General features: G+C 45.4%; 1 protein-coding gene across 2 annotated transcripts; it reads left to right on the forward strand.

Annotated features, from left to right (window-relative positions):
* The first annotated feature begins 163 nt into the window (after window positions 1-163).
* LOC126916298 (uncharacterized) lies at window positions 164-20,288 on the forward strand. 2 transcript variants are annotated; one of them, XM_050721975.1, is made up of 5 exons: window positions 164-557; window positions 3,990-4,725; window positions 12,022-12,140; window positions 15,251-15,344; window positions 15,605-20,288. In XM_050721975.1, exons 2-5 carry the CDS (start codon window positions 4,510-4,512, stop codon window positions 15,770-15,772), a joined length of 597 nt encoding a protein of 198 aa, XP_050577932.1. In that variant the 5' UTR covers window positions 164-557; window positions 3,990-4,509; the 3' UTR covers window positions 15,773-20,288. The 2 variants fall into 2 exon arrangements, with proteins under 2 accessions (XP_050577932.1, XP_050577931.1); XM_050721974.1 differs by lacking the exon at window positions 164-557 and adding an exon at window positions 639-1,285.
* The last annotated feature ends 1,846 nt before the right edge of the window (window positions 20,289-22,134 follow it).

Raw genomic sequence — 22,134 nt, forward strand, 5'->3', positions numbered from 1 at the left:
CACGTAGCGGTCGTAACGCACGGACGAACGTCCGAAACGCGGCTCGTGGACTTCACAGAGAGATTTATGGAAGCGCGTGCGCGTCCCGATCCACACATGGACCGCGAATAGAAGCATCCCCTTGTTTTCCATGGCACATCGTCTTGTAACGTGTGTCCTGTCGCGTCGAGCCGTGGCGTGTCGCGGCGTATCGCGTTTCGCTCGGTTAACGAGTCGCTGCTTCTTCCGAAAGCGCATTCCAGAAAGGCAGCCTGAAAAAAGAGGGAAAGAATCGCGTTAAGAAATAGAACGAAGAAAAGAAATTAGAGGGAAGGAAAGAAAATCGAATGGTCGGTGTTGAGCGAGGAATTGGAGCGTCGAAAGGAAGAGCTGAACGGCGGAAGAGAGAGCACGGAAGGGAAGAGCGGAAGGAAGGAAGGCACGCGTGTTGGCTCGGAGTGAAGGGAGTGAAAGGGAAGAGAGGGGAAGGGAATAGAACGAGAACGAGACGGAACGGAACGGAATGGAACAGAACAGAACAGGAAGAGAACGAGAACAGAACGGAACGGAACGGAACGGTAAGCCAGGAAGGGACGGATAAGAGAGTTAGGTGGGGGTGTGGGGTTTAGCGAGTTCGGTGGTGGCGGCCGGTCAACGGGTGGCGAGTTCTCAGTCTGTCCTGCGCCGTCGAAACGAAGGAAGCGCCGCTCGTCGTCGAGCGCGACGTCGAGCGCGACGAGCCGACGAGCCGACGAGCCCGTGCCCCTCTTAGTTCGCGTTCGCTCGCCGTCTCGAGAGTCGCGTTTTCTCCTTTTGTTTCGATTGCGCGAACGCGCGCGCTCCTCGCTTTTCTCTTCCTCTTTTCCTCTTCCAGTTCTCCCAGTTGCCTATCGATACTGATCACGCGACCAAACCTGATTTTTCCGTCTTTATCCCATCGAAAAATCTCGCCATACCTCTGATAATCTATTTTCTCCCCCTCTTTCTCTCTATCCATCTCTACCTCTTACATACACACTGTCTTTTTCGTTTTTTCATTTCTTTCCTTGTTTCTCCCACTCCTATTCTCTTTCGTGCTTAGCCTGTTTTCTCTACCACGAACTACCTTCTTTCTATTCGCATCCCCGTTTCTCACGCATTGTCTCATATTTTCTTGCTTGTTTCCCATGACTCGTGCCATTTCACACGACGCGATAGAAGCGAATGTTCAAGGCTGAATTTTTCGCAAAAACCATGAACGCGGCAATGTTGGATTTTTTGCTACGAACTTGATCGAGAGCCGTGCATCGACCACCTTCGTGTCAAGGTAGGTCCATCGCTACGATTACGTTTTCTCGTTGTTATGAGCGTTCACTCTGCTAGAAAATGTAGTTCGTGTTTTTTGATGGATGATGAGAGAGTCGGTACGTGTTATGGACGTCAAGAATCGACAGTTGATACTTGACCATTGGCCATTGACCGTTGCGTTATTCCGTTGTTCTCGTGCCGCTGGCTGATTATTAAACAAATCCATACGAGCAAACCTGGCGACGATCGGATCGCTTACTTTAAATCGTACTAAGAATGGAACATTGATTTGTAATTTTTTGTGAAACTTTCGCTTTTTTTACACACGCTTGATATTCGTTTTACAATGATTTTCATCTGTTTTTCCACGATTAAATCGTTTGTTGCGTTTGTAACGGTCGACAGAATCGCTTAAAACTTGGCGTGCAATTTTTAACGAGAATCGTTCATTGACGTCTAAGCGCGACTTTAAAGTGCGTTTTTAGAATGGTTGTAATTACGCGAAATCGTTTGCTTCGAGAAAAATGCCGCCGTGATTTTTATTCTATCCGACTTCTGTACGTTAGGATTTTGCTCGCGCAAAAATTGTATCATAAAGAAAACACTTTTCAGAGGGACAGACTTTTGTTCTAATAATTTGTTACGCGTGTATATGCATATATAAGTGTAAACTTGCCTCGATCAAATGTCTTTAAATTTTTAATATCAATCTAATTAAAACGCAGAAACAATCTTAAAATGTAAAAATATACCGTGCTTTCGCGATTATCGAAAAAAAGATTATTTACATCGAAAATTTGTGCAATTTCTTGTAGTATTGTAATACTAATTTGATCGTTTTGAACTCAGCAACAGAGAGTTTACCTTACTAATTTGAAGATAAATTTACGCCCCGTAATCCGGTGATCGCATAGATGTTTGCGTACTCGTTTATGGTACTAGCTCGGCGCCAAGAAATCCAGGAAAAACTTGAACGACAGAAATTGTAATAATTTTCAATAAAAACGAAACCGACTCTTCTCTCTTTTTCCTATCTGTATTTTGTCTTCCTAAGAACCATGTAGGAACGAAATCGAAGAACGAATTCGTAATCACGGAAAAAAATTAAAATGACGATCATACGTAACACACGTAAAGGGAATGACGTTTGCCAGGGGAATTCGATGCTTACTGCTGTCGCGTGCAATGAACATTTTTCCATGGCAATGTCGCGTTTGCGTAGGTGAGCCAAGTTTGAAAATTTAAAAAGATAGGTCGAGTTTTCTGTCGGAGATTCGGTTCGCTATCCGGTTCCAGCGGGAATAAAACCGCATCGTTCGATATCGATACCGATACCGATTCACGGTTTCTGGTAAAACTGGACGCGTACAAACCGGTCAGATGCGCGAGTTTCCCTCCGATTTTCCGGCAGTTCGCCGAACCTGCGGTTTCCATTTCGCTGCATCCGCCCCGCTCTGTCCCTTCGATGCATCGCTGCGCCGGCCAATCGGTCATTCTCTATCGAAAGCTCAGTATAAAACACTTGGATAGTTTTTTGCGGTCGATGAACGTCCGGTTCATCGTCCCGTCATGTATAAATTTTTCACGAATTGCCATCGAATAAAAGATAAGTAGAATGTAATAAGTAAGATAGAAGAAAGACAAGACAAGAAAAGACAAGGAAATAAATGTGAAAAAATTCTTCCAAAAGACATAAATCGGTTTCACATTTAGAAACATCTAAACGGTACATCAGTTTTTTATTTCGAACGTAACTGGAAGTAAATTATCGTTTCCTTTATCGAAATAAATTTACAAACGTAGTTTTGCAAACTCGCGTTCGCTTCTTATGGCTCCTTTAATTCTGCCGTTTTTAAATTTAAGCGGTTCCTCCCTGTCACGAAAGTTCGTACAAGAAAGGTTCCAAAGGTACGTGTGAACTGTATAAGTAGTACGAGTACGTCACCAAGTCGGTCGCGAGGGAGTAGAGGGAGCAGGAGAGGGGGGGAGAGAGAGAGAGAGAGAGAGAGAGAGCAAAGGAAATAAAAGTCGCAAGGTACCACGCACTAGGTGCTAGGCTCCATCCTTGAACTGGGTCGCCTAGCGTGTCCTGCAAATATCGCTGCTTCGCCGACGACAAATACCGTCGGCTCCTCTCATGAATTGCAAATTCGCGCGTGCAGTTTTTTTCATGCTTGCGCTGCTGCTATTGCCGCGTGGTCGAACTTCAATTTTTTTTAGAAAACAACGTATTCGATATAACGAACTTATTAAACCGATTTATGGGCCTAGCATTATTACAGGATCATTTTTTATTCTCTTCGTACTTTTCATACAACTCACAACACCTCTCGAATTCTATCGATTTCGATATTAGTTTCATGTAGTATATTATATAATCGAACGATCGATTTTATCAGTTTCCTCGACTTCCGCCGGCAAAAAATTTTACCAGATGGCAGGTTTACAGATTACCAACGTAATCGAATCCCTTCGTACGCCCTTCTCTAGTAAAAGGAAGGATCAATGGACTCGCATAAGGTATCGTCTCGATGTCGTTTCCGGACGTAGCTTCTTTGCCCCTAAGTTTCTTCTCTCGAACAGAGATTCATCGAAAATACATATTCGTATCGGACGATATCCTGATCACTTGCCAATTATTCGTCAAAATTCGTATTTGATGGGAACGAATTCTTAATTTCTAAATTCCCGCAACTATTCTAAAAACGTATCGATCTTTTCAGGTTGTGTGTAACGAAAGGTGGCACGGATCGATAATACCAAGGAAGGTAACAAAATTTCATCGTTACGACGTCGGCAGCGACGGCTACGTTGACAACATTGGCGATAGCAAGAGTAACAGCACCAGTAACGGCGGAAGCAATCTCGAAGGCGGCGCCAATGAGCGCACAGACGATGAAATGACGTCAATGCCAACGAAGTTTGTTCTAAAGTATTTATCCAAGAAAGAAGTGCCAAAGAACTGCGAAAAATTAGCTGTAAGGCGATAAACCGCGAAACTAAGAGGTTAACGGGGGAGAACAGAAGAATTGAAAGAAGGAGGGGAAAGAAGGAGGGGAAAGAAGGCTGAAACTGAAAGGGGAAGAAGGGAAGTAAAGTGCGAAACGGATAAAAAGAGAAGGAGAAGGAAAAGCAGAGAAAAGAGGGGGAATGATGAGAAACAACGTTCCGCGCGAGAAGGAAGGATCGCGGTAGGCGAAGGATAAAGACGTGGATCGGGCTGGATCCGGGTCGATCGGTGTGATGGTCTCGGGGTGGTGCCCGTGCGTGCCGATCGGCCGCCGGGAATCACCGGCCCAGCAGCAGTCGGCCTCCTCTTCGAGGAGCTTCGGAACCGACGGTGCGCCGTTCACCGTCAGCGCGGCCACCGATCGCGCAGAAATGGTCCAGATGTTTTATTACGAAAATCGCGGCAAATGCTGCAAGAAGCTTCTCCGATACAACGGATATCCAAACAAGGTAAGCGTATGTCTTTTTTATAGTCATTTCTACGTCTTAAGCGTTGTTACGATCACTCGGAAGATAAGAACAAATATCTCCTTCGCGATTTCATTTGGTTCGAAGCAAAGAGAAAATTCAGTTCTTGTAAAATGATGTTTTTATGGTGCCCGGTAAGAGTTTTCGGAGTTCGGAGAACAGAGAATGGTGAAAGATCCGTTCCAAGTTCAGGACGAGAAAGGTTCCAAGTATCCGAAAGTCCCTGGGGAAATAAATCGATTCGCTATCTGAATAGCCATTATGCGGACGTGGCTTGGAGGCAAGTACGGAGGCCGGGAGGTTGGTAGGTTGGCTCATCGGTAACGCCAGCCGAAGCGTACACTCGGAGAACTCGGCCTCGGAGAAGACGAAACGCGAAAGAGAGAAAAGAAGAGAAAGCCAGGGGGAAAAGGAAAGTCGGTCCCTTAGCCGTGTTGCTCGTGGAACTGGGCTAATGTTTCGGAGTTTCAAAACTCGTATCGGCAGGAATATTCTTTCAATAACCAAGTTATTATTCATCGCGTTCATTTATTACCTTCCCTCTGTCCTATTCCCCCTTTTCCACCTTTCGAATCTTGTCTCGCGCATACAAACGGCTAGCATTCTTACGATTCATGGCGGATCGAATTTTCCTCTCTGCGAGGGAAACGACAGATCGCGTTCGAAAAGGACATCCGGCGTATTTTTACGAGGGGTTACTCCGATCGACGATCGCTCGTAAAATATCACATCGAATCATCCGACGAAAGATTATATTTTCGATCTTATCGCGTCAGCTGTTTAGCCTTGGCTGACCGAAAATTGTTCGCAGCGAAACTTTTCTTCTCGTCTTATACACCATGACATATCGCAGTATGTCGCGTTAAAATCCTGCACCGGGACGTTCGTTTATACGTTTATACGCGACAATGAACACGCGCGGCGGGGAAATCGCAAGACGACTGGTTAATCCAATCTCATGTCTGCAATCCGTAATCCAGCTGGATGGTAATTCTTCCTAGCGAATGTTTTGAATATGGATGAGTATGATTTCCTTGGCTAATTTCGTTATCTGCATATTAAAGACTTCCTCAAGCAGAAGTTCCCTCCGACTTTTCTGTTAACGAGAAACGATCTCTTTTTTTGAGTAACCTGACGCGACCAAACAGCCGCCTTTCGTCTTTAAATCTCCCGAGCTACGACGACGACAACGACGACGACGACAACGACGACGACGACGACGACGACGACGACGACGACGACGACGACGATGCGTCGCGTAGTCACGATAATTCGCGTCAACTTCCAAATAATTTCTGTGCTCGGTCGTTAAAGTTCTATTTTGAGCTACATACTTTCGCTTGGAGAGACACGGATCGTCCAAGGAGAGCGACAAATACGAATAAAAGGGAAGAAAAAGGAATGCGTATTCGCGTGTGCAGACGCACAGGCCTCCGCGCGGTTCAGCTACGATAAAAGGCAACATTGTCTAACACGATGAATGGCCTAGGCGGTGACCTCTCTGACTTTCAGTGTCGCAGACGTTCTTTATGTCGGTACGATTAAAGATATCCCGGATGAAAGGGTTTCTTTTCGTTCGCCGCAGCTTTCCCTTTTTATGCGAGACTGCGCCGGACCAACGAAAGGAAAAGGTCACGGAATCTTTCAGAAGGAGGAAAAGGTTGGAAAAAACACGGCCTCGTCGCAAAAGCTATTGCTTCTATTTATGAATTCATCGACTCTTGCTCTATCTTCTTTCAGCTTTTCCTCTTTCCTCGCATTTAATTTCAACAGAATCGACCGATCTCGAATACATCCAAAAAGGGAAAATCATTTATCGGTTCTCTATCGTTTTTTCCCGTAGTTTTTCTCGTCCTGGTATGCCGTGCTTTGCTTTGAAAATGGCCACAGTTCCGTTCCGCTTCGCCACAAACGATCGCGTGGATGATAAACGGCAGACAAGCTTCAGGACTTGTAGTTTCGTCCGGCGGAGTTTATTTCGTTCGAGACAACGAGAAAATGAAATGCTTTGGATCCTCGTTCTTCGTATCGACTTATCCTGTGTCATAGGATACGCTAAAACGATCGTTAAAAAACATCCACCTCCAAATACGATAAATAATCGTTTGAAAACGATAGCGGGTATTTAAAATTGCTAAAAATACGATCAGTTTTTTATTGTTTCGAAACGGGAAAGTACAACATTGGAGGGATGATATTTCGAACATGTATGTGTATGCGTGTGTGAAAAAGGAAGAAAAGCTGGATTCGAATGCGGTATCGAGATCGATGGAACCGCTAGACTCGAAAAGACTGGTTTGTTCTCGAGCCAAGGAACGTTGCATAGCTCCGATAACGGCCGAACTAGCGGAGGAGCTTTCGGCTGGGTGAAAAACCAACGGCGGTAAAGGAACGTCTCGATTCTTTCTCGTAGAATAGCGTGGGTTAGGCTAGAAATCGAACAGAGTTCGGGAACGTAGGGTCCTTTTACGATACTATTCCTTTTTTCCTCTTTCGTTCAATGAGTACGCGAATCGATTACTCTTTTATCCCAGGTAATATCGTGCTTATATAAGGGAAAACAAGGTTGCTACGTCAAAAAGTACAAGATTTTTCTTTCATAGTACGAATTTGCCAAAAACTGTATTTATACTTGTATCTTTCTTGCTATACGTTGGTCTCGCGCGTGATCGATCGTGACGGCCTCGACAACGAGACAAAGCATGCGACCGGATGATATCCGCTGTGACGAAATAAAGCGCGCACTGGTAGTACGATTAGACGAAGTAGCGTAGGTAGCGGAAGAGAGTCAATCGGAAAGCTAACGATACGGAGAGAGACACATGATGGAAGAACGCCGAACAAGGGTAGGGAGGAGGATTGGAAGCAGTGTGGCAGGAGCAGGAACGGCAACCGAATGACTATGACGCGGCGCGGCGCGGCGCGGCGAGGCGCCGTGGTGACGGAAGGATGGGGATAGGAATGGGAATGGGGTTGGGGGGCGGAGAGCCAAGGGGCTTGGGGTTGCAGGAAGGCAGAGAGGAGCTGGATCCAGAGGTTAGGACTGCGGGAGGAACGGAGATGGTAGACGGAAAGGATGTGGAGCGAGGAAACGTGGAACAGGAGAGGTGGTAGGACGGTATGGGGATTGAGAGAAACGGAGAGAGGCGAAAGAGGGAGGGTGAGTTGGGGGAGCAGGGTGAATCGCGGAAAAGAGGCAAGAGGGTGGATATTCCAGGCTGCACCCCGTGGCTGTCCCAGCGCATTGCCATGGCAACCGACCCTGAAACACCCTGCGGCCGTCGCACCATCGGAGCTTTGCTTTCCGATGATAGTAATAATGTATCCTCGCTTTCGTTGATGTAGGTCGCAGGACGTTACCGCGTTACCAACGGAAGGCTAGTTTTTTCATCGACATCCTCACCACCGGTCACGATTCGCAATTACTTTTTACGCTGCATTTCTCCTTTCTCCCCCCGCCCCACTTTTACTCCTCTCTCCCGTTACTTCTACCTCTTACTCCAACTTCTTTCCCCTCTTTTTTCACTTTTCTAGAATACCTATCTACGCTTTCGTACTACTCACCGTAGTTCTCGTACAGCTTTTCTCGTGCCTCTATCGACACGTTCTCGTTGCTTTCCCTGTTATCCACCGAATACAATAAAAAGATTTTTCACGATGACGATCGACTGCCTGAAGAACATGATAACGATGATCGAGGGAAAGGAAGAATCGTGGAAATGTTAGCGCGGATATTCCATCGGGACGTCGATTGACCACGTGTAAAAAATGCGATAACGGAATCAGAACGAGAAGAAAGGAAAACGAAGTTGGAGTAAAACACGACGTGTTTGTCGATGCATCGCAGCGAGTGGCGTCGGCGTTTTTAATCGGCGCCACTTGTTTCTAACGGCTCTCCTTTGTTTAAGTCCCTACACTGCGCTTCAACCCCACGATATCCCCAACCTCCGTCTCTGTCACCCGTCTACTCTATCCCGCAACCCGTTTCCTGTCACCCGTTACCCGTCACCCATCACCCATCACCCGTTATCCGTTATCTACTTCACGTTTGCGCGTCTCTTTTCACACCGTTCTTCGCTTGGCCCTCTGATGGTCAAGCGATCGAATCGCGACAAAACATTATCGTAACTCCATTTTTCTTCCGTTTCTTTCCAGCCTTGCATAAAATCGGAGAAACCAAAAACCAAGGACGGGTGATACCGCCATGAACGTTCCTTTACACGGCTGATCGACCGATCGTAGACAAATTTGTCGATCGGTCGTTCCGTTGTCGCATTGCCGCCAGCAGGTCTTCCTTTTTCTTTCTTCCTTGACACGGACCATCAAAGCCGAGTCGTTAAGTTTGCTCGAGTGGCTGCCTAAAACGTAATTTCGACGCTAACGAGTCGACGATGCGCCGCTTAATTACTTCTGTGTACGAACTTCTTAACGATTAACGAGGACGGTTGTGAACGGTTGTTAACGCGTAAACGCGACGCGATCGTCCGACGGTTGCCGATTCGAGATACGGAGGCGACCTAGTGCTGCCGAATGAAAATTGAATCGCGGATGGAAGACTACAGAGGAGGTTGGATGAAAAGAAGCGCTCCCCAATTTAGGGGAAGGTAAATGCGAAAGGGATCGATCGGAATCGAGTCGAGGCACACTTCGCGGTATTTGTTCGATGAGTCGTTTCGAAGATTGATTCTTTCTTAAGGGTAGTACGTGAATGGAAGCAGAATAGCTGATGGAACGTAGCTGGTAGAGCTCGGTTTATCAAATCGGATATAGAGGAAGGGCAGATAGAAATTCGAATTACGATTAGTTGGTCCGATGATCGATAAACGAGATGGAGTCGAATGTTCGCAGGAAAATCTTCCACGGCTTACTCGCGACGAGCGAAAGAGAAGAGAAGAGAAGAGGAGAAGAGAAGAGGAATGGAGAAACGAGAAGAGGTCGTTACCCGTTTCGTTCAACGACCCCATTACGCGTGCAAGATTAAGCCCATCGTATCTAATTAGGTTTGTAGCGTGGCAGGTGTAAAGTATTGCTGACCGTAGCGTCGCGTCGCACGGATCGGTGGGTACCGCGATTTCTGGGATTTCGTAGAGAACCGGATTTAATCTAGGTTGTACCCGTGTACAACCTAATATGTACATGTACTTGGATATATACATATATATATACACATAATTTACCTATATAACCTACACGTTTGTAGATGTATATACTTATATAACGTACATGTGTATAGATGTACATGTAGGTATATGTATATTTATCGTCCGGAACGGCATCGCGTTACCGGGCTACCGTTTTCTCGAGCAACTAACCCAGAAAATACCCGGTGCTTTGTCCTCGGGAACTCGATCGCTCGAGCCTTCGCTAGCTGCGAACGGAAAGGAGAGAGAAATTGGTAAACGAGAAATTCCTTGAGAAAATTCCTCGCCATTTCGAATTCTAGTTAAAATTCCGCTCGCATCGTCTCGCCAATTCTCTGGTTAAACTTTTCTCGGCGAAGCCCCGGGAGAAACGGGAACTCGCAATTTCTCAAAACGCGGGACTCGACAGACTTTGTTGGACCCGCTAAGTTTCATGTTCGACGCGTCACGTTGATCGGTCGAATTCATTATCGTGGCTGTGGCTCAAAGCTCGTAACTCATAACTCGATTCAACATCGTGTCATCGTTTTTCTTTGCGCGATTTGGCGAGTCAAGAGTTTCCCGATTCTTATTCTTACAACACCATTGATATTCTACGATGGCGTTGCGCATCCAATCGTGTTCAGAAACTAAATCGAGTGAAACTTTGCGAATTCGCGAGATGAGTCCATTTGATGAGTGCATTTGATCGAAGTACGCAATAATTGTCGTACTTTTTATCTGGAATCGAGGGGGTGAACATCTCGACTGTGCTTTGGTGTGTGTGTGTGTAACGCAAAATAACGAACAGATATGAACAAGCACGCAAAAAGGAAAAGGAGATTCAGCTGATAAATAAGGGTGACAAACAAGTAGTATTAGAAAGATAAACGGGAGGGTTGGGAAACGATGCAAAGAAAGGGAGAACGATGAGACGAGACGAGGCACGCGCGTGGAGCCAGAGACGAGAATAGAGCGATCGACGAGGCAATGGACCGAAGTAGCGGATTATCGGATTAACCGGTAGGTATATCCGGTGTGCGTAGAACGGGCAAGGTAGTCGGCAAGGTACTCAGGCAAGCTGGTTACCCTTACTGATTCCGCGGATCGGATGGTGTATCGGAGGGTGTATCCCGTGTCGTATATCCCCAATGAGATCTCGCGAAATTAACTTACGATACCTGGAATTACGAGCTACAAGTTACGTAGGTGTACGAGTTGGAGAACGAATAAACGCCACCTTTGCTCGGAACACGAGGTCGATGCTCCGAGTTCAGCTACGGAAAAACGAGCGAGAAGAACGAAGGGATATATTCAAAGGAGGGCGCTCGCGACGGAGGAAACGCCCGTAAAAGTATTTTCCATTTTGTTCGCGAGTCGTGTTGCCAGAGAAATTACGAAGATGGCAGTTCGTTATTCGAACTTAAATAAGCCAAACGACAGAACTGATTTCTTCGATGATTCGCCTCGATGAGCAAGCAACGCTGACCAATGCGATCGCATCAGTTTCATCAGTTTATCGAACAGGCGAGAAACTTCCCTATCAACTTTTCTCTTGCGTTCTTTATCTTCCCACGATTCGTTGCAATTTTACCATTTTTCATTACAAATTCGTTTTATGAAAAAACCAAGTATTAGTACGCTATCGATAGTATTTTCATATCGACGAGATTGTCTTAAAATATCGTAACGCATAAGAAATCACGGTTTGCGTTCCATCTATCCTGGTTGATACAATGTACCGATGGGAAGGAGGCGCGAAAAGAATCGCGGCTATAATGTACAAAAAAATCGGTCGCGTAAGGCATCACACGAGAGACAAGTTTAAAGAGAACGCAAAGGAGAGCTTAACCCCGGAAGGAGGATCGTGGCTCGCCCGAAGCGTTCCTTTGTCGCGCGTTGGAGAAAACTTACTACCTTTTACGAACTCTGCTTCCTCTCTTCCTCTCTCTCTCTCTCTCTCTCTCTCTCTCTCTCTCTTTCTTTCCCCTTTTAGCTAACTCTCTTGTGCTCGCCCTGTTTCCTCCGATCCATTTCTTTGCCACTTCGTCCGATTTTCATGTTCAGCCTTTAATGTTCGTTGGATCGTGAAATTTCAACATTCCGCTGTCGTATCTCTTGTCGCGCAAAAGCATCGAATATGTTCTGTATGCCGCAGGTGCTTCTATTTCCGGAGGAAGGCTGGGCGAGAAGCGCGAGCAGTTCCTACTGGACTTTGACACCGTTTTGGTGGAGTCGTAGTCGATGCAAGGTAGTCGAAGTTGCTGGAACCAGGAGGTGAGTTTTGCGTGGTATCAGGATGGCTGGAGATGTCGAAGCGTTAACACGTTGTCGATGATAATACCACTGTTACGACGTTAACGGACTCGTTCTAAGAGGACGCGAGCGATGCACACGTACATCGTTACGACGTTTTGCCATAACCGTATTCCTGCCGGCAACGGAAATTCGTGCTTTTAGGTTACGTGGTTGGAATGCCTATACCCTGCTTGCCACTTTACCAGCCGAAGATTACAGGGACGATGCATCCGAAATTTCACTAGCCACTTATTTCCTTTTCACGAACTACTCCTTTGTGGTCTCGGCTCATTTTCCACGCATTTCAACGCATCGCGACGTATGTGTCCTATTTCCATTTATTGTCCAATGTCCAATGTCTCGCTAATTACGGCTCTTCTATAACGTCATTATCCAACAGTTCGTCCTTTTCATTATTCTTGTCCTTTTTTATCCTTTCATATCGAAGGATCGAGATGCGCGACGGGGTCAACGTAGTTGAGAAATAGTTGTGGAATGAGCGCTCGACTCGACGTCGCCCTCGATCCTCGATCGTCCGTCGAAGAACAGCCAATTACTTCCAAAACTTGTCGAAAGAGCCAATTAATCGAGAAACTGACTTGCCAAGAGTGTCGACTTGCGTGCAAACTTTCCACTTACCGTTTGAACATACCGATTTGCGAGAAGTTGCAGCCATACGATCGAACGATGCAGGGTCAACTCTGATTACAGCTTATCGTTTGGAACGTATCCCATTGAAAATTACTTAGTACGCGTTCGCCTTGGAAAACGGTGCAATTAATTACAAAGTCAAACGGGGCAGAGTCGTGTGTCGTATTCGGATCGTTCTGCGATACTCACGCTCGGCAGCACTCGCGAGGCGAATTTCCCGAAATATTCCACCTAGTAATTTTGTGAGTCGCCCACGGCATAGGGGCCAGACCGCGCTAAGTCAAGACAAACAAACCGGTCCGCGGTCGGTGAATCCTCGATTCGAACCGCTTCCAACTTTCGTACGGGGAAGCAAACACGGCGCTATTTGCAAGTTCGGACCACGTTCACACGCGACACCGGTCAAAGCTCGCGATTACGCCCCGAAAATCCTGCATCCTCGCTGACAGTATATAACTGGCGCGTTGTTTCTTTGTCTGACCGAATCGCACACACATCCACTTTATATCTCGTTTCGATAATACACGCACAATAGTACACGTACGTGTAAAAAAATGTAATCAGCAGCGATCGACAAACCTTTCTCCCGTTCTTGAGTAAAAGTTCCGCGACAAACTAACAACGAACAACGGACGCGACGCGACGTTTCGATCGCGTTTAGGACGGGTCGACAAACGGCGCCAATTGAAATTCGTTCGTTTCATGTTTTATTGAACAGCTCGACGTGCAACACGGTGCCCAGCGATCGAAGCCCGAGCGAAAGAAATTTTAGTCGCGAAACAAGGAGAAGCGTGTGTAGGCAATCGATGCGAGTAGGTACGTAGGTAGGTACGTAGAGCTTGGCGGACAACTCGAGCATCGAAAGGGTGCTCCGGCTCGGAACTTTCCTTTGTGAAGCGAATCGAGAACCGGAGGAAAAGTCAAAGCACCAGCCACGGTGGATTTTAAACCGAGTGTTGGATCCGCCGCACTTCAATGGAGAGCGTTTAAACTTTTAATGATCGTCGCCGGCTGAAGCGCTTGCCGGAATAAGCCCCTCGAGTCACCAGGGAGGGTTGTCCTCTCCCTTTTTCTCTTTATTCCTTTTTCGCGCTTCTCGCTCTATTCCTCGCTTATTCTTCGTTCCCTTCACACCCTTCGCCCCTGCTTCCGAAAACGGTCCAATCCCTTCCTTCGCCACTCTTTCCCTTTCGAATTCCTCCCTCTTTTTTCCAACCTTTCTTTCCTTATTAATTATTCTTGGCTCGTTTCGCGCGTACGAATCCACGCCCAAGTAGCGGCACGCTTCGTTTCGCGATTTCTCTCCTCCTATTCGCAATATACCCCAATCGTTCTTCTTTGGATCATCCCTGCACATATTTCGCTCAACTACATATACACGAGACCTTTCGATAGTTTGCTCCCTAATCCAACTATAATATTATAAGTGATATTTTACAAATAACAAGTTACAAGTTATTAGTATTAATAACTAGAGTTTGCTCGTGAAGCAAATTTTACAAATAATTTCTAACTTGCCAATTGACAAAAATTATTTCTTTAATCCGATATTGCCTTCTTTTATCGTTGATCAGTATAACGTTATCGCAACGACATTTTGGTCCTTGTTGTTCTCACTTACCGTTCTCGATAATCGATTTTCGGACCTTAGGCCTGGTCGAACAAAGTAAACTTCCTCGTTCAATCTGTTGTGCGTTTATCGCTTCAAGAGCAAAACGTTGTAACGATCGTATCAAAGCATGGCAGAGAAACGCGATAGTAATCGTATTACTGATTCACGAGACGGTAAAGCGCTTACACAGAGAATCGAGCGGTCGCATGTTTTTTTTACAACAAAGCTGCCCGTCAGAATTGGCAACAGCTGGAAAATGTTGATGTACTACAACCAGCTCTATATATTTGTCCTTTTAATTTACCTAGCCAAGTCTTCAATTTATCATGGCCGGTCATCGCCACTTCCGTTGTTTGATGCGACGCTGGGTACGGACACTCGTGAAAGCAACACAGTGAGATCGTAAAGTATCAAGTAAGGTCATCAACTGATCCAGTCAGAGTTAAGGCTATATGATACGTATTTCGGACGTACGCAGACATAAATTAACTTTTGAACTCAATTTTAATTATTGTCCGATTTTATGATCTCACCGTATCCTTTTCGCCTTCTATACTTGTGCACTGTACACACGTACCGTTCGACATATTACGATTTTGGACAGGCAATTGCTTGCTGTGGATAAACGCTTCTGCATGCTTTGCTGGTCTTTATCAAAAACTTTAATCGAATGCTATGCGTCGTATAAATTCAGAAAAATGGCAGGCGTGGTTAATATACCGGACAAGTTCATAACGGTCTAAAATGCACTTTCCACTTTGTCGCATCGTCGTTTCACGCGTATCGTTCGGTCAACGCGTTACTCATCGAATTAACGTTGTTTCAGGTACAGCACTCAGGCAAAGATGGTAGACACAGGAACGGGCACGCTTTATATTATCGGCTCTTTCAAGAGAATGACCACTGATCCCGATTTCAAGGTACATACCGTTCCAATTTCTTCGTTACCGAATCGCGCGAGACGGAACTTTAAGTTCCACGTGTGTGCGTTTCCCTGCTAGAAATGATCGAAAGCTTTAGTCGGGGCAAGCGAATTATCAAACACGATATTACACGCCGTAGGCCGTAATTCGTGATACAAGCGAAGTGGTACTTCACTTCACCTGTACCACGAGTTTAGACATATACGTATAGCAGATGTTAGCAAATGTGAACGTTGCCTATTTCTTTTTGTCGTCAGTTGTACCTGACGTCGAACGTGTCGTCGAGCGACTTCAACATGGGTTATAGTATGACTGGCACGTTGGAGCGTGGCTGTAAGAAGACCAACACCTTCCAAATGACTCACTTTGCGGTGATTCGTCGACGAGACTACGAAAAGGCCTACGAAGACTCGAATCCCACCTAGTGCCCGTCCACACCCACACTGTCCGAGTGTGGGGATTGCGAACACTACGCGTAAAAGGAAATGGGTGTTAACCAAATCTCGCGCGCGGCTTCCCTTCTGATTTATTCTCGATCCGGAACAAACGTTCTCTTGGAAAGAAGGATCACTTTCCGCATCGAAGATCCAGCAGATCGTTACGCGGATTACATCGTGGTTTTCAAATGGGTTGCCTATCGATCACATCAACAACGAGGTCCCCGATTCTGCTATCCGATCTCGATCCTCTTGAAATTCACGAAAAAAAATCCAAAACTAGCGATCAAGGCTGCAATCGAATTCGCGACCGATCGGTTGCGTTACGCGATACCTGATACGGGACACGCGACACAGGATACCCGATACGCGATACGAGAAATCGAGGAAAAAGAACCGGGCGATCGGACACCCGACAAACGAGCAAAAGCCAACACGTCCAAAGGTAGCGTTTAAACTTAGGTCGAATTAAGTAGTTTTTAACTAGTGGCGAACGATACGGAAGTGGAGTATACAAAAGTAATGTGATCGAAGATCGAGAAAAGCATTTTCCAAAGTATTAGCACGTAAGTTGTAAATCTCGCAGGCGATAAGTTTTCCTATGCGTCCTTCTTTCGTGGACACGCGCTGCTCCTCGTCCACCGATCGATTATCGTCATCGTTATTACTGACGCGCGATCGAGCTTCCTACGCTTCCCGTTCCTCGAGCTCCTCCCTCCTCGTGCCGTTCCGAGGAACGGAGCTCGCGGGAAACTTTACCCCGTTAGTCGCGCGCGCTTCCACCCAACACATACACATATGTATAATCCTCTTGGCCAGGGTCGAGGATCGTTGTCGTGTAGCGGCCCAACTTCGAAGCGATACTTATTTTTGTTAAAGAATAGAGAGACGCGCGGCCGTAACACGACGCGACGTCTCCCTCGATCCGAATCAACTTCGAATGATCGCGTTCAATGATCGCGAGCCCGGTGATTTTTGTACCTTTGGCTTTGCTCAACGATATCTAGCTGATACCAAATGCGAACGGCATAGACGTAAGTTACAATCGATCGTAAATTAGCGTTTATCGACCAATAGAACGCCCGTGTCCAGATAAGTTTCGCTTTAAACATACCTCGATGGATACTCGTGTCTCTATAGTCAAGATTTTACGGCGACACCATCTTTTTTGAATAATCGAACAATGCTTCCTCCTTTTCTACCTTTTGCTCTCTCTCTCTCTCTCTCTCTCTTTCTCTCTTTCTCTATCTCTATTTTCTCTCTGAGTTACGCTTTTTCACCTTCTTGTTCTTGTTGTTCGTTCTTTCCTCCGTACTTGAATGTAAACAATCTCTTCGCGTCCGTACCTCTTTCTATTTATCCAAACGTAGACTATCGCGAATGAACCCAGTATGATTCTACGTGCCATTTAGTCGTGTGCTATTAAGCGTTACAGGGTTTCAAATGGTTTTTCGCGATTCGGCGGGGATGAGCGAGATGTTTACCGATTGATCGCTTACCCTTCCACTAAATTTCAAATCATCCTTGTCTGTCTTTTATTTTTATCCTTCCTATCCAAGGAAAGTTCCTTCGTTAACGTTTCTTGCAAAACGGCAACTTACGACTGTGGAAAATTCACTGATATCGTTTCTCGCCGATTCGCGATTCACCGAATAGAAAATCGCTACGAAAACAGCGTACAAATATTCGTTTAAAAGCTAAGTTAAAGTTTCGAGAAAACTCGATCGATGTCCGTAGGTCGTAGACAATTAGTTAATTAGACGTAGAAACGTAACGCTTCGTCTAGCAGATATTGTAGTTGTTAGATGTAGTCCGAATCGCTGATAAGTAAAGGCGATTCGGTCGTAGATTTGTTCAACCTTTGAAAGAGGCTGGAGATGAATCGATCGAATAGTCGTCAGATATTTAGGCTCGCGCATGACTTTTCCTTTTTGTCGCTTTCGTCGCCCGATGAACAGATAAAATAGAGAAGTAATCTTCGAATAGGCTCGCCACGTTGATGGAAAGAAACGAAATCATATACTAAATTAAATTTTTATCTGCCTTAGCGGATAAGCACTTCGAGGATTATTCCATCTATTGCTATTACTATTATTCGTATATATTTTTCCGCGAGATTTATGACGATAAGATATCGTTGATTGGAGGCGAAGGCGACTCGAGTCTCTAAATTCTAGATAGATATCTGCACGCTCGTAAAACGGTAAACACTATTCTTGCTTATCGACACAGTCTTAATCCTGTGTTCGCTTCTTTTTTTCGACTAGCTGATATTTAGATCGGTAGATAACGATTTAAGTGAACGTATACGTCCGATATCACGGTCCCTCCTAACTACTTAGCAGTAGCTTCGACCCACCGTTGCATGCTTCCGTCTAATCGAAACGAAAACGGAAAAACGGCGGTTCATCCTCGTCGGGTGCACAACGGGTCTCTAGTCAGTCTCTTTTGATCTTTCCCACTGTCAAGGTTCCGTTTGAAATCGTTCGATCGGTTTACACTTCACGTTATCCGCCGCGCGTAGAAACAATATGATTCTTATCGTCGAACGATGGCGCATCGTAAGATTCGAGTTATTTTTCCATCGCGGATCCTGATCTTAATCAAATTGAAGATCCTAAAATAGAAATTATCGGACGATTGAAACGGAACAAAACAAGGGGCTAGATGTGTTTATGCTCCTAAAGTAGAGAGAGTTAACAAAGTAGACGTATATCATGTAGTGGTCGTAGAAAAGTTGATGTGATCGTTATTGTTGTCAATGTCATCGTCATCATTATCGTCACCGTCATCATCGTCATAATCGTCATCGTAATAGCCATTAGAACCGTCATCATCCGATCAAATCCCATTCTATAATTCCTATTGGTCCGTTTTCTTTGGCGTGTTTCACCTCGGCAGTCTCCATGGCGAGTCCACTGTTCTGGTCTTCGTCGATCTTGCGATCACGTCCGAATGGTAGGTAAATTTTATTTTTTCTAGATTCTAGACGACAGAGACGAACGATCGACAGAATCTCGTAAACCCGCAGCACGATGTCGACGGTAGTCGATTCGCCGAATGAAACGGACCGAATCGACTCGGATCAGATCGGATCGGATCGCGAACGACTGATCGTCGCGGTGACGAAATACCCTCGAATTCCGCTTGAAACACGGTAGTCGAGCTTTGCCATGCAGTGTGTAGTCTTTAGTAAGCTACAGGAGTACTGTAAGTAGATGCGGTCGATCCGCGGCAGACACCATAGGACAACAGATACATAAAGTAGTACATAGTACATAGCTAAATGTAATCGGCTTCCCGCCTCTAGTCCGGTTTCGTTCAAAGCTTCTCATCCGATTTGTCTAGTCTAAACGCTCTACCTCTTACACCTTCGTCTTCATCTTCATCTTTGCCTTCAACTTCATTCTCATCCTCCGCCTCCGCTTCTCCTAGTCCCGTAACTCGTACAACTATCGGCAATCTACACCACTCGTAATCAATGTGTAGTCGCTTTAGAGAGATGTAATGGTAGAAAAGCCTGCAACTTAATCTTACGACTATCAGCAAACAAATTATTAACTATAATCGTATCGGTCTTAAAAATGCGAACGAGAGGTATTCGTATTCAAAGCTATGGCTGTGATCCTAATTAATCGTGAACCGGTTCGTAAAAACTATATACATATACGATGTAAGTAGGTTACGACGACGCATGTAGCGACAAGCGACGCGATATTTTGCCAAATCGTTGCGTTTCACGCGGGCTTGCGTTTTTCTTCCGCTATTCCGAACATGTACATATTCTACATGGACTCGACTGCGCTCGAGGGAACGCGTTACGTTCTTAATGTCCGGTGCTAAAAACTTGCCTGTTCTTTTCTCGATCGTTTCTCCGGTAATGTTTCTTTGTTCACCAGCCTGTCCTTTCCCCGGCATTGAAAGCAGCGGATATCGTTGCCGTTTCGCCAAGATCATGGTCGTTTCGTGAGAATCAAATGGTGGCAACGACGGCGTCGTCGACGACCACCGCACCCCGTAGCGAATCAAAATGGAGGAAAGGAAAGAAAGGTGAGGTCGCGTGCACCTCTTCTGGTCTCTCGCCGCTATACGAAATCAAAAATCACAAATTTCTCTAGCCATCGTACCGGGCGTGTAGCGTTTGCGAACGATGGATAGAGCAGTTTCCCGCCAATAATCAAATCTAACTCGCCGTGCGAGAAATTGTTGCTCACAAAATCGGAGACTTGGTATGTATTTTCTATAAGCACCGCTAACGCGATTCGATCACGTTGTTCGATTTCTGTGGAGTATTGCTCGTCGACGAATCGACGAGTCGTCGAGCCGATCATAGTTGCCGGGAATAAGCGGAACGAATCGAGTACGAGTACTGGTGCGACAAACGCATCGATGTATTTTCACTACAGTCCTGTCTACAGTCAATTCATTTTGTATTTATACCTAATCTATGTATCTATCGTCATAATTTATGCCGAAATAAATGTTACATTTACGCACAGCGGAACGATCGCCATTTCGCTATTTTACCCTGTCTCATATACGTGTATATCCCAAACCTGTTGTTGCAAGACGCATATTCAATCGGGCCGAAGCTTATTTCAACAGACGGAAAATAAACGAGTCTCGGACTGTTTAAAATTTGTTTCTTTCTTGAAATTTCTTAACGAATGAAATTATCAGCAAAATTACCAATGGGCTATCGGTTAACCAGAAGATTTAAGACGGCGTAAGGTCAAGGAGATTAATCCGCTCCTTAACAGTCCCGCGATACTGTATTATGGTATATCAATGTTTCCCAATCACTTTTCAGCTGTGATAACAATAATTTTTACAACTAAATAATCTACGCCCTCCTCTACTAGAAGGAGTGGTCTATGAGGAGTAGTCTTGATTCGTACAGTTAAACAAAAAAATGTTTCGTGCTGAAGTTGATTACGAAACGAAGAATTTACTAATCTAAAAAAGACGATTTTTATGACAATTTGAATCTTCTTCTATCTATTTTATATTCTTCGTTATTTCGTTCCATGTCAGAAGGTTAACACGAACGATCAAATGTTCGTGATCGAATTAACACGGTCCCACAAATTTCAAAAGTTCACAACAGAGGAGGAAGGAAAGTGATATGCACGCTAAATAAAACGGTATACCTACGTATTTGCAAAAGACATATGGAACGCATATCGGTCATTATCATGCATTAAACGCGAACGCAAACGTACCGCGAACAAAAGTTCTCTCAAACGAGTACGATCTAGTTACCAACTGTCGCGCAATTATCGGACATTGGAGCGAGTATCTAATTAACACGGGCGCCGATAGTATTTGCAAGCTATGACGGGACATCGGGTGTTCGCTATAATGTACACGGGCAGCAACACGTTATTTCGACGCCTCTAAAACTTCGTCAAAATTTCGTATGCAGCGAACTGGTCGCAGCTTCTATCGCAGCTTGAAATAACTTTATTTCGGCTCGGATAGCGACTCTAATTGCATTGTTTACAGGTAATGCGACAGAGCGAGACATAATGAATTTGAAACGAGTCTCCAATAAGTTGTTCTGACACTTACAACTTTACACTGTATAACCATTAGTCGTATCTCGATAACGCAATCAATATTTTTTCGAATCGTAAACTTCCTGCGACACCATGCACCAGACAATCCGCGTCTGTCCCAACAAGCAGGAAGACCGAAAGAATTTACGGGAAACCAAAAGTTCGCAAACTGCCCCTCTCGTTGTTTATTCGCGTTTCTATTCCTTTCTCGTCCTATTCATCGTTCCCTTTCGGCGAGCGAATTTCCAGAAGCGAAGATCTCGTTCTCTTTCTTGAACCCTTTCGTTTTCTCGCAAGCATTAAACGACTGCCGAGCGGCAACAAAGGAGGGAAGGAAACGCTTAGGTTTAACTGGTTTCGGCTTATCTCAGAGTTTCGTCGTATTTAAGGAAAACACGAGCAGAACCACGAGATCGTTAGGAAAGTTAGCTAGAGAGTACAATGTAACCCGCGTGTTGCAAGCAACAAGAATAAATACGGTCTGCCGACAGTTTAGTCTCTCCCTTTCTCCTCTCTCTAGCTTTCTCTCGCCGTTCCAATTGTATCGGATTGTATCGCGCCACCCTCACCGCATCGCCTCGCAACGTCTCACGATACACAACCCATTCCCGCCCCCAATACTCGCTCTCATAGCAAGCGTTTCTCTTCCGAGTGACACGAATCGAAAACGAGCAAAACGTAACTGTATCGAACTCTCCTCTGCTCCGGTAAAATCTGCAAAATCGATCGACATCCCCTGCGAGCCACGTGGTTTTAGATATTTTATATTTTAGCTAGGCAAGACCGATACTC

This window comes from Bombus affinis, chromosome 5 (genome assembly GCF_024516045.1).
Source record: "Bombus affinis isolate iyBomAffi1 chromosome 5, iyBomAffi1.2, whole genome shotgun sequence".
NCBI lineage: Eukaryota > Metazoa > Arthropoda > Insecta > Hymenoptera > Apidae > Bombus > Bombus affinis.